Source organism: Loxodonta africana, chromosome 5, assembly GCF_030014295.1.
Source record: "Loxodonta africana isolate mLoxAfr1 chromosome 5, mLoxAfr1.hap2, whole genome shotgun sequence".
NCBI lineage: Eukaryota > Metazoa > Chordata > Mammalia > Proboscidea > Elephantidae > Loxodonta > Loxodonta africana.
The window spans coordinates 158824583-158836838 of NC_087346.1; the positions used below are offsets into that span (position 1 = coordinate 158824583).

At 50.1% G+C, this 12256-nt stretch overlaps 1 protein-coding gene across 10 annotated transcripts in view; it reads left to right on the forward strand.

The window, feature by feature from the left end:
- The window catches only part of HTT (huntingtin), a 193592-nt gene that overhangs the window by 136146 nt on the left and 45190 nt on the right, over window positions 1-12256 (forward strand). For all 10 annotated transcript variants that reach the window (XM_003411334.4, XM_064286172.1, XM_064286170.1 and 7 more), the window contains 4 exons: window positions 1101-1223; window positions 1550-1785; window positions 2869-3011; window positions 11592-11799. In XM_003411334.4, coding sequence (XP_003411382.2) covers window positions 1101-1223; window positions 1550-1785; window positions 2869-3011; window positions 11592-11799 — 710 coding nt within the window. The remainder of the gene's footprint in view (window positions 1-1100; window positions 1224-1549; window positions 1786-2868; window positions 3012-11591; window positions 11800-12256) is intronic.

The following is a 12256-nucleotide window of genomic DNA, read 5'->3' on the forward strand; positions in this document are numbered from 1 at the left end:
TTCCAGCACTTCATTGAACAACGTTCTGTTGTGATCCATAAGGTTTTCATTGGCTACTTTTTGGAAGGAGATCTCCAGGCCTTTTTTCCTGGTCTCTCTTAGAAGCTCTTCTGAAACCTGTCCACAGAGGTGACCCTGCTGGTACTCGAAATACTGGTGGCAGAGCTTCCAGCATCACAGCAACCCTCAAGCCACCTCAGGACAACAGTCTGACAGACGGGGTGGCGGGCATTGCTAATTGTGTGACGAGAAAAAGTGTTGCCAATGAGGTGGTATCTGAGTAAACTTGAGGGTCTAGCAGGTGTTGGGGAGAACCTTCCGGGCAGAAAAAACAGCCGTGCAAAGACCCCGAGGTGGGACTTGCCTGTCGGGGTGGAAGCAGCACAGAGGCTGGTGTGGGCGGAGCAAGTGATGGGCTGAGTGGAATGAGAGGAAGGAGAGAGGTGATCCTGGGGGCCTGGGTGAGGGGTCTGGACGGGTCCTGGGAGGCTCTTTACCACGTAGAGGACTTCAGGGAGCCACTAGAGGGTTTGGTGCTAAGGAGTGGCATGATAGGATTTGACTTTTAAGAGGCTCCTTCTTACAGTCACTTTGAGAGGAGACTTGGGAGGTAAGGGCAGAGCAGGGAGCCGGGGCAGGAGACAACTGGACCACCCACGCAGGCGTGGCGGCAGCTGGCCTGGAGGCGGGAGTGGAGGTGACCTCCTTGTTTTTCTCGGTCTCACAAGTTTTTCACCTCTGACAGAGTGCAGTCTTACCACTTTTCTCTCTCTCTCTATTAATGGAAAATATTTGAATTTTCTTTCTCGGACAGGTTTCCATCATACATTGGCTCTGGCTTTCACAGGCTTTACTGTTATGTTGTTTGAGTCATTCACAGAAAGATAATTATTATTTTTATGATAATCTAAAAGGTCTTCATTATGTAAAGGTGTAGCTGATATAGTGTTCTGAAAAATATTAGCTTGGTTCACTATTATACTTAAGGTGTATTTAACTGAGGGGATGGCGTTTGACCTTGAGATGTATAAGCCAATTTATGTAATGCTGGCATTTTTGTTGGCTTACACGGAGACCATTGTCATGTTTACTTGAAACAGATGCACGTTGATTCTCATGAAGCCCTTGGAGTGTTAAACACTTTATTTGAAATCCTGGCCCCCTCGTCCCTCCGTCCTGTGGACATGCTTTTACGGAGCCTGTTCGTCACTCCAAACACAATGGTGAGTATCTGGCCTCGTGGTGGGCTGTTGGATTCACAACCGTCTCCTGGAGGAGGGCTTGTGAAGGTGCAGATCAGCGGGACCACCCCCAGAATTTGTGGTTCAGGGAGTTTGGGTGGGGCCTGAGAATTTGCATTTTTAGCAAGCTGTCAGGTGATGTCGTTGCTGCTTCTCTGGGGGCCACACTCAGAACCGGTGACGTAATGACATGACATACCGGTGGAATGGTGCGGTGGGGGCCTTTTTCTTCCATGAGACCAACAGCCAGGAAAAGAATTAACGTTGAGTCTTCCTTTGCTACAGCGGGTTTGTTTTCTTCCTTCCAGGCATCTGTGAGCACTGTTCAGCTGTGGATATCGGGGATCCTCGCCATTTTGAGGGTTCTTATTTCCCAGTCAACTGAAGATATCGTTCTTTCTCGCATTCAGGAGCTTTCCTTCTCCCCATATTTAATCTCCTGTCCGGTAATTAATAGGTTAAGAGAAGGGAGCAGTAATTCAATGCTGGAAGAGCACAGTGAAGGGAGACAAACGAAGAATTTGCCAGAAGAAACCTTCTCCAGGTACGTTTTATATCTGAACCTTTTAGTGAGCGAATGCAGGTCTTTTGGGAAGCGCTGTAGTGTTTTGTGAGCAGAGAGCCTGGAATAACTCCGGCACTTTCCCAGTCTTGCTTTAGCTCTGTGACCAGGTAAAGAATTGTGTACCAGTGTGTTTGCTTGGTCTGCCTTGCCTGAGCCCTTGGTTTGTACCTCTGTCACGGCTCTGCCACGTTCCGTCTCGTGTTCTTGTTACAGACTCCAGCATGGTGGCACACCAAGGGCAGGGCGGCGGTAGGGTGCCTTGTCCGCAGAGAATTTAAAACCATGAGAAGACCCACTGCAAGTTGGTCTTACTTTTATTCTCACTGCGTGCTGGTGATTCTAAACACTGTCACTAATAAAACACTGTTCCTGCCGTGGTGGACGGCACTCCCCTGGGCGTGCCTGTGGTGCCAAACCTGTCTTCCTTGTTGCTGGTTTGGAAGCTCCCTGAGGGTGGTGATCACCGTGGAGCTACTGTGAGTGCTTGCTGCTAGTCACGTGTGTATCCACCTCTGCGGGACCAGAGGGCTCACTAGTTTAGCGCTCCTTAGATGTGCCCTGTGAGCGTGATCTCAGACCACGTGCTCTCCTGGCCGGCTCTACTGTGTAACTTCGGTTTAGCTGCCCCCTCAGAGTTTGTCACCGATGGAGCTGACCCATGCTGTTTATGGAAATAAACCCAGTAACTCTGCATGGCGCCTTTTTGTATGAGTTTTAACATAGGTAGCATGGCTCTCTCCCACGGTTTCTAGGCACCTGTGTTGCGTTTAAGCAAGTGGCTTAACATGAGACATAAATTTTATATGTCAGGTATATCTGTGTAATGCTTAACAGTTTACAAAGCTTTTAAAAAGTTAAGTAAACACTACTTGTCTCATTTTATTCTTATAGCAGTCCCATTTAGTAAGAGGGAAGGTGATACTCAGAAAAAGTGACCTAGTCCAAGGGGATGGTGTTAAACGTTTCACTTTAAGTTTATTTTACCTGCATTTCTTACATACCTCACACAAATACTGTACATAGTCAACTAATTCACTTCGATCCTTTTCCCTTTCTTTGAAGATTTCTACTCCAGTTGGTCGGCATTCTCTTAGAGGACATTGTCACCAAACAGCTGAAAGTGGAAATGAGTGAACAGCAACATACTTTCTATTGCCAAGAGTTAGGCACACTGCTGATGTGTTTGATCCACATCTTCAAGTCTGGTAAGTGGGTCAGATGGGCCTGTGGGGCACCTGGGCGTCCCCGCCCTGCACTGCACACAGTCTGGTAGGTGGGTCAGATGGGCCTGTGGGGCACCTGGGCGTCCCTGCCCTGCACTGCACACAGTCTGGTAGGTGGGTCAGATGGGCCTGTGGGGCACCTGGGCGTCCCCGCCCTGCACCGCACAGTCTGGTAGGTGGGTCAGATGGGCCTGTGGGGCACCTGGGTGTCCCTGCCCTGCACCACGCACAGTCTGGTAGGTGGGTCAGGTGGGCCTGTGGGGCACCTGGGTGTCCCCGCCCTGCACTGCACACACTCCGAGGACGGGGCTGTGCTGGACACTGAAGCTGTGCTCAGTGTGCTGTTCGAATATGTTGGTGGTGAGAGTAGACCTGAGGGCTCTCGGATGCTTTAAGATTTGTAAGGCTGAGGTGTTTTTGTTACCCTTACGAGTGATCGTGAGGTAAAAAGGATGATGAACCCAAGAGGGAAGTCACAAGGTGTCAGCCGTGCAGCCAGCACTGGACACGGCCAGTCCCTGTTAGGACAGTCAGTGGCTTCTAGGGGGATGAGCATTTTCAAGGATCTTTCTCTAAATAAAATGAATAAGAAGCTGGGAGACTTCAGTGATGGGACAGGCACATCTTTCTTCTCTTAGAAAAAAACAAAGGCAACTCTGATCTCTAGGAAAAACAACAAGGCAGCTGTGGTCCAACTATGAAGCAAGCCAAAGTGTGGCATGATATGATGGAAGGAGTTGATATGACAGAAGACCTTGGCATTAAAAATGTTTCCTTTAAGTGGTGCAGGGTTATGACCAAGGACCATGAGAAAAGAGGTATAAACCTTCTAAGCTTCTTGGCTCTGATCAGGCAAAGTATTCAATAATTATAATGTAAATGCTATTGGATTTTTCACCTCTGGAATCAGTGTATGAATAAAACACGAAAGACCTAACTACTGAATTATGGTTGTAGAATAGAATAAAACTGTTTTTAGCTCTGACAGACAAAAAAGGAAAACTGACTTAGCCTGGGAAGTGGAAGGCAGAGGAAGAGATGGAAGGACATAAGGAGCAGGTGTGGATCTTCTCATGTTGCTCTGGGTTATGTGATAACGTTTAAGGTTGATGGAACAAAAAATAGAGGCTATAAAAGTAACCAAAGAGAACCAAAAATATAATTCAGATTGGCAGGATGCAGTGTAAAGGAGCTAAGTCTCACCTTTAACGTTGTTAGGTGCTGTCAGGTTGGTTCCAACTCCTAGCGACCCTGTGTACAACAGAGCAAAACACTGCCCGGTCCCGCGCCAACCTCACAATCGTTGTGCTTGAGCCCATTGTTGCAGCCACTGTGTCAGTCCATCTTGTTGAAGGTCTTCCTCTTTTTTACTGACCCTCTACTTTATCAAGCATAACGTCCTTCTCCAGGGACTGGTTCCTCATGATAACCTGTCCAAAGTACGTGAGACGAAGTCTTGCCATCCTCGCTTCCAAGGAGCACTCTGGCTGTATTTCTTCTAAGATTCGTTCATCCTTCTGGCAGTCCATGGTGTATTCAGTATTCTTCACCAATACCATAACTCAAAGGCATCAGTCTTTCTTTGGTGTTCTTATTCATTGTCCAGCTTTCACATTCGTGTGAGATGACTGAAAACACCATGGCTTGGGTCAGGTGCACCTTAGTCCTCAAAATATTATCTTTGCTTTTCAAAACATTAAACAGGCCTTTTGCAGTAGATTTGCCCAATGAAACACGTTGTTTGATTTTTTGGCTGTGGCTTCTGTGGGCGGTGGTTGTAGAATGAAATTCTTGACAACTTCAGTATTTTCTCCATTTGTCATGATGTTGCTTATTGGTCCATTTGTTAGGATTTTTGTTTTCTGTATGTTGAGGTGCAGTCCATACTCATCTTTAATAGGGTAGAATTAACAGTGTCTACGGTTGTCTCCAGTCTGTAAATCACGGAAGTTATTCAGCAGTCTTTGAGTTGCAGTGACGGAACCCTATCCTAAACTAGAGCAAGAAAAGGGATTTCTTGGTCTGGCCCCTGGAAAGTGCTGGGCTGGTCGTTCTTTTTGGGTGAGGCTGGGCCTGGTGGTTTGAATTCTGTTGTCCACATGGAGTGCTTTCATGTCTCAGCTCTGCTTTCTGTGTGTGGGCTGCCTCCTCTGGAGGTTCGTTCCACAGGGCAGGAGGAATGGCCTCCAGCAGCCTGTGGTCTCAGCCCATGAAGGAGGCGTGTGATTAGCCCTGCTTGGGTCTCCTGCCTGTCCATGGGTCCTCTGGCCAGCCTTGGCAAGGCGGAGACTGGGCAGCATTATTCTGAGGGTAAGGGTTACTTTCCAGAAGGAACAGGAAGACACAGTAAGGGATGGCCTGCTACAAGTGAGAGAGCACAGCAGTCAGAATGTGGAGAAGAACTGAACCCAGAATCAATAAAAAGAAGCTTCCTTGGGGAGTGAGGGGACAGGAGACTTCTAGAATCAGAAGCCCCTCTCTCTTCCTGGATTTTTAAATTGTGTGTATGTATTATTTTAATGTAAATTATAAAGAAACACATTTTTAGGTACAAACCCTTAGAGCAAGTAGTAGTAGTGAGTTGAAGCCTTTGTTCGTTCGACAGGGACTTAGGGAGTCAGCCAGGCCCTGTGCAGGGCTCTGGGTACATGCTGGGCCATAAGGCAGACACCCTCCTTGCCTTTGTGGTGCTTACAGTTAGTGGGGACAACAGCAAACAGATACGTAGTTGCAGATTGTGATATTTCCTGTGAAGGAAAAAGATGGCCCAATGACAGAAAAATCAGGGAAGAATAGGTCAGGGCAGGCTTTCTGAGGGGAGAGAAGGGGCTATCCTTTTGAAGAGACCTGTTCCAGGCTGAGAGAAAGGCTTCGAATGAGGTTGAGGGCAGGAGAGGAGGCTGGAGAGGCAGGGCCAGTCACACGTGGCCAGGGGAGGACTGTCCAATAGGCAAGGCAAGTACGGTGCTTACCTTTTTACCTGTAGTAAAATTGGTCACTGCAGATTAGGAAGTAAGCACAAGTAAGCTCATGCTTACCTTGCTTACTGGGTCCTCTGTCCCTGTCAGGGATTGTAAATTTGAAAAGAGGCTTTGATTCTGTACGAAGGAGCTGTGTGGTTTGAGAGAGACAGATGCCAGCCATACCTAGAAGCAGAATCTTTGATGTGGTGAAAAAACGTGAAATTGTTCACTATAGACGATCTGGTAAGCAAGGTAAGCACCGTGCTTACCTTGCCTGTTGGATACTCCACCCCTGCAAGTGGCCCTGGGAAGACCCGGAGAGAGAGCATCTCTATGCCTGCCTCTCTTACATGGTATTAACCCTGGGCACAGGGGCATGGCCAGAATTTAATTTTAGAGAGGTCTCTCGTTTCAAGCCTTCTTATTTACTAACAGTGAAAGAATTTTCTTTTTCAAGATCTTTTAATTAGTGCTTCTCTGGCCCACCACACTAGGTTTAAAGCTGAGACAGTAATTATGCCTCTTTTATGAACAGCATGTCGTTTCTATTACAGTGGGCATTTTAATACCCTGCCGTGGACAGGTGTGGCACTGGTGCCGGAAGAGACAGCTCAGCTCTGAGGGCTGCTTTCCGCCTTCGTGGCTAGGAGTGGAGTGTCCCACGTCCTTGCGCACATTCACTCAGGTCTCTGCAGTGACGGTGACTGCTGTCCCACAGCCCCGACTTCTCGTCCCCCTTTTCTCAACGTTCAGGGCAGTCTGTTTCCTGTCCATTGAGATCCTGTCCAGCCGATGTTGTGCCATCAGGGGCACCCCAGATCTGCACCACTACAGCTGCCTTGGTCACTTGTGGCTCTTGTGAACTTGAAGTACGGCAGGTGTGACTGAGAAGCCTGATGTTTGGTTTTTTATGATTTGCATTAGTTTACCCTTAAATTTAAATAGCTACATGTGGCTAGTGGTTACTGTACCAGACAGCACAGGTATGAGAGGCCATGTGCTCTGCTGAATAGGGCAGGGGCGTGGTGTTGCGGCACATGGGTTTTGCTGCTTGTGTTTTTGGACGTTGTTTAATTGGCCAAACCTTTGCAAATGGGTGGGCGGGGGGGGGGTCTGTCTCTCTCTCATTTATTTTGACTCAATTTCTATTAAAGACACTAGGTGGCAGAATTACTGTATTTGGTGGCTTGGAGGTAGAACTGAAATAAATCATCTTGCCCCTTTATATAAACAAGTTGCATTTAGTATATAAAAGTGATCATTTGTCTTCATGCTTTGCTTAAGCAAGGGCAGTGAATTCCACCTCTCCTCCAGAACTTGACACCTTTGGACTGACTGTTTAAGATGTTCTTTCCGAAATGGAAACTAGTCTCAATAGTGACCTTGACTTCTAGTCCTCAGCTGTCCCCCTGGCTGGTGGGGGCTTGGGGACACAACTCCCAAAGTTGTGTGCCTAGTTCAGATTCAGCGCAATATGAAAACTGGGAGACGGCAAGATAGAGGAGTGTTTGAGTCCATAGGTGGAGGCTTGGGATGGGCACCCAGGCAACCTGCCTCCTGAGCCTGAACCCTCACTTCCTCCTGCCAGCTCTGGAAGGCGACTTTCTTTGTCTCCTGAGCCACTTCCGCTGTTCTTTCAGTGCTTCCTTCCTCAGCTCCAGAAGGCCTGCCCATGGGAGCTGCTGGTGAACTTCAGGCCTTCTCCAGGCACGGCCTACCATGTGCCTTCCTGCCACAGCCTGCCTTTGTCAGCTCATCGCTGTCTCAGGGTGCTTGGCCCCCTGCAGCCTGCCTTCATCAGCACATCACTGTCTCGGGGTGCATGGCCCCCCTCAGCCTGCCTTCATCAGCTCATCACTGTCTCGGGGCGCTTGGTCCCCTCTGCCTGCCTTCATCACCTCATCACTATCTCGGCGCTTGGCCCCCTCGGCTAGCCTCCGTCTGTTCATTGCTGCCTCAGGGCGCTCAGTCCCCTTGGCCTGTCCTCATCAGCTCATTGCTGTCTGCGGGCACTTGGCCCCTCTGCTTCCCTTGTCCTGGTGGTGTCAGTTGCCACCTGTGCCACCTTCACTGTCCAGAGCCTTGCCTTCTTCCTCTGGGTGTCAGCTAGTCATTGCTGCTTGTGAGACAGGGAGAGAGGTTCCCTGAAAAGCCATCTTCTGCCCTCAGCCATGGGCTCAGGATTGCTGCTGTGTTAGTCAAAGTGGTGATAGCTCTGCGGCAGATAAGCCTCACAGTTCCCGTGGCTCCGCACAGAAGTCCGTGTCTTGTTCTGTGACAGTGCAGTGAGAGTGCTCCTGGCTCATGGTGGCTTCCCACCAGGTGGGGGCTCGGGCCCCAGGCCCCTTTCCTCCTTGTGGCTCCCCTGCCCCCAGGCCTCAGCATCCTCTGGACTCAGGTAGGGTAGGGAGAAAGGAGGTCTGGAAGGCTTCTGCCCAGTTTCTTTGGCAGTGACACGTCATAGCCCCTACCCACACCGGGGTACTGCGGAGTGTTGACTCCTGGCAGGTGACCGCTTCCCAGCAACAGCTCTGTTGGGGTTGGGGCACACATTTTGACTGGCAGTTTGCCGTGTCTGATATGCCACAAGGATGAGCACCAGGAGATTCCAGGGTGATGAAAGTCAAAGCCCTTTGGAGGAGGACGAGGGGGGTATTGCGACAGCGTCATTGATAACTTCCCAACAATCCATCAGACACGGGGCCATGGGAGGGCTGGAGGGTGTCTGTCCACACCCTTTACCAGTTCTCCTCGGAACACCCCCACCTTCAAACCTCAGTTCCCAACAGTAATCGACTCTTGCTCTCTGCAGAGAGAAAGCAAGGCCTTCCACTTGGCGTGTCCAGTTCCTCCTGCCCTTCATTCACCTCAAAACCGGGCTCCTTCCATCATCTTGTCCTACAGACAAAGAACAGAGCCATTTTCCCTTTTCTGCCCCAAGGGAAACCTCGCATTTGCACCTTCTTTCACACCCTCCATGCTGTGTCTTAAATTTTCCTGTGTTTACTCACCAGACTACACAGCACACACCCTCTAGAGCGACATCTGTCTCTCTCCCCTTTCTCGCCTGGGGCTGCTTCTCTTTTGTTTCCAGCTGCATAAACCCAGTCTAACATGAAAAATACTAGCCCTGTCTTTGCTGCCTCCTTAATTATTCCCCCCTCCCTCTCTTTTACTGCATACCTTTTCAAAATGAACATTCCAGAAGTTGATTCTTACTCCTTCTGGTGTTTCACTTTCTTTCTTGCTTCTCAGTTGACAGCAGTCTGCCTCTTGTCCTCCTTACCAAAACGGCCTTCTCAGCGGCCAGCCGTGGTCTTTTCTAAGTCCCTATCGTCCCTATCCTCCGGCGGCGTAGTTCTGGGGAACCACCCTCTTCATTTTGAAGCCCTCTTTGCCCTTGACTTCTCTTTCATAGTCTTCTCTTTGCAACTTCTTAAAGGTCCATGCTCCCTGAGTTTCTATCCTTAGATGGCTTCTTGATTCTTCTTTGTCTATCTGTCTCTCTCTCTCTCTGCCTCCCTCCTCTCTGTCCTCTCCCTTGGTAGAATCATCCCCTTTGTGACTTTGGTCATTGCTTGCGTGGGTGGATGACCCTGGTCATAGTCTGTATAGCCCTGGCCACTCTACTGTCTCTGTCTCATTTCCATCCAACTTCTAGACATGTGACTTGGTGTCCTGCTGACACCTCTATCGTATGTTTAAAACTCTTCAACCTAGCATAGCCGTTTCATCTCCAGAGGTTCTTATTCTTGTTAAATAGATCAGCATTTATGATTGTTGTTGTTGTGTGCTGTCCAGTCAGTTCCGACTCATAGTGAGACTACAGGACAGAGTAGAACTGCCTGGTACGGTTTCCTAGGCTGTAATCTTCACAGAAGCAGACTGCCTCCGTTGACGCTTAATTGTCCAAAACAACTCTGATCCTGGTGTCTTACTCCCTGTTCACTAAAGCCCCACATCCACGGTCTGTCCTCCACGTCCCCATGGCCAGGCTCCAGAGTCCTTCTTGGCAGGCTGTTCTCCTCACTCATGCCCTCTGACCCCACAAGGGACCCAGGCAGGGTCGGGGGGCCCAGAGAGGGATGCAGCCAGTGCGGGGGCTGGAGTTGGAGTGGAAGGGGGGCGGTGCTGACCAGAGAGAAACCCTGGGAACAGGAAGGACCAGAGGCATGTGGGATTTCTCTTTTCTGACGGCCAGGCTTTGGTGAGCGCGCTCCTTTGCCTCAGATCACAAACTGATAAGGGAAGACAGATGTCCTAGTTGTTTTTGCCGTTTTAGGACTTGTTTACATTGGACGTGCCGACACTGAAGTCAGAAGTCAGATTTGACCCTCCTGCAGTCATGCCAGGAGTCCTCCGTATTGGGGAAGGGAGGCGTTTCCTGCCAGGCTTTCGTCCCTGCCTTCCCTACAGTGCTTTGCAGTGTGTGGGGCCATGCACCGGCATCTGTCTGTCCTTGGGGTGAGGGTCTGTCCCGCGTAAAGCCACAGCAGTGAAGAGAGAAACATGCCGAGCTGAGCTTGTGCTTGTCCAAAGGAGGGGATAAAGTGGAGTCCTTCACTCCAGGAGGGGATTGTTCCCAGGCCCCAGAGACAGGTGCTGTGGAGGAGCTCCTGGGTGGGCCTGCATCGGCCTGTGTGGCCAGCCGTGCTGGGCCAGCTGCCGTGCTGGGGGCACTCCCGTCCCAGTGTACGTTTCAGTCGTGTGCAGAAGCCGAAGGAGCAGGGCCTGCGTGGCCTTCGGGCTGTTGGTAGTGTGTGTGGAGCCTTCAAGAGCCAGGAACTGTGGGAGAACGCTGTTTGTTTTTTTCCTCTGGGCGCCTGTCATGCTTGCTCACACGGCCCCTTGGGAATGTTTCTGCCCCTCAGTTCTCAGCAAACAAAATCACCAAATCAGTGGCCATCGAGGCAGCTCCAGCCCATGGTGACCCCATGTGTCCAGAGTAGAATTGCACTCCGCAGGGTTTTCAATGGCCGTGGTCATTTGGAAGTAGATCGCCAGGCTTTTCTTCTTTGATATCTCTGAGTGGACTCAAACCATCAACCTTTCCATTAGTAGCTGAGTGCTTAACTTTTTGCACCACCTAGGAATGCCTCTTAGCAAGCAAAGGAGCCATTAGTTATGGCAGGTAATTAGAGTGGGTGGGTGACCTGCCACTTCTGCAGTGTGTCATGTTACCGTTGAGGCTGCGCCATACCCGTACCCTGGGCCCGTGCCCAGCAGTGCTGAGTGCTTGCTGGCCCCCTGCTGAGTGGAGCTGCCCGGGGCCTACATCGCCTGAGGCTGGGGGTGTGGGGTACCTTGGAGAGCTTGGTCCCACTGAAATGTTTCTGGAAATTCACTCTGAAGAGAACGCAAGAGTGAAAAAAACTTGCCTTCCTGGTTGATCTACTAAATAAAGAGAATGTCTGTTTTTTCCTTAGAAAAGTCACAGTTTCTAAGTGCCAAGTGCTTTGGATACATCAGTGTAGGAAAGGACGTGTAAGTGCGTGCTTATCTCTTCTGTTTCTGATCCTCACGGACCACGTGGCCTTGGAGCACAGCGACCAGCAGAGGCAGGTTCCCCTTAATCTGCTTGACTTCTGGTTTGTTCTAGGAATGTTCCGGAGGATCACGGCGGCTGCCACTAGGCTCTTCACCAGCGACGGCTCCGATGGCAGCTTCTACGCCCTGGAGGGCCTGAACTCGCGTGTGCGAGCCATGATCCCCACCCACCCGTCCCTCGTGCTGCTCTGGTGTCAGCTCCTGCTGCTGGCCAACTACACCGACTACCGCTGGTGGGCCGAGGTGCAGCAGACCCCAAAGTAAGCTTCGCAGGGCGCCCCCTCCGGGCCCAGGGGCAGGCTGGGTACTCTCTCTGCAGACTGGCAGTAACCTGAGATCTGGCCACTCTTAAAGCCTTTTCTTTGGAGTATAGCTGGACTCTGACACACACGGCATTACCACGGGTCAGGATCTACTTGATGGCAAATTGTTTATTGTTTTTTTTTAAATCTTACTTCAGATGAAGGTTTACACAACAAACTAGTTTCTCATCGAGCAGTTAGTAAACACATTGTTCTGTGACATCGGTTAACAATCCCACGATATGCCAACACTCTCCCTTCTCAACCCTGGGCTTCCTGTTACCAGCTTTCCTGTTCCCTCCTGCCTTCCAGTCCTTGCCCCAGGGTTGGTACACTCCTTTAGTCTTGTTTTGTTCCATAGGTCTGTCCAATCTTTGGCTGAAGGGTAAACCTCAGGAGTGACCACATTACTGAG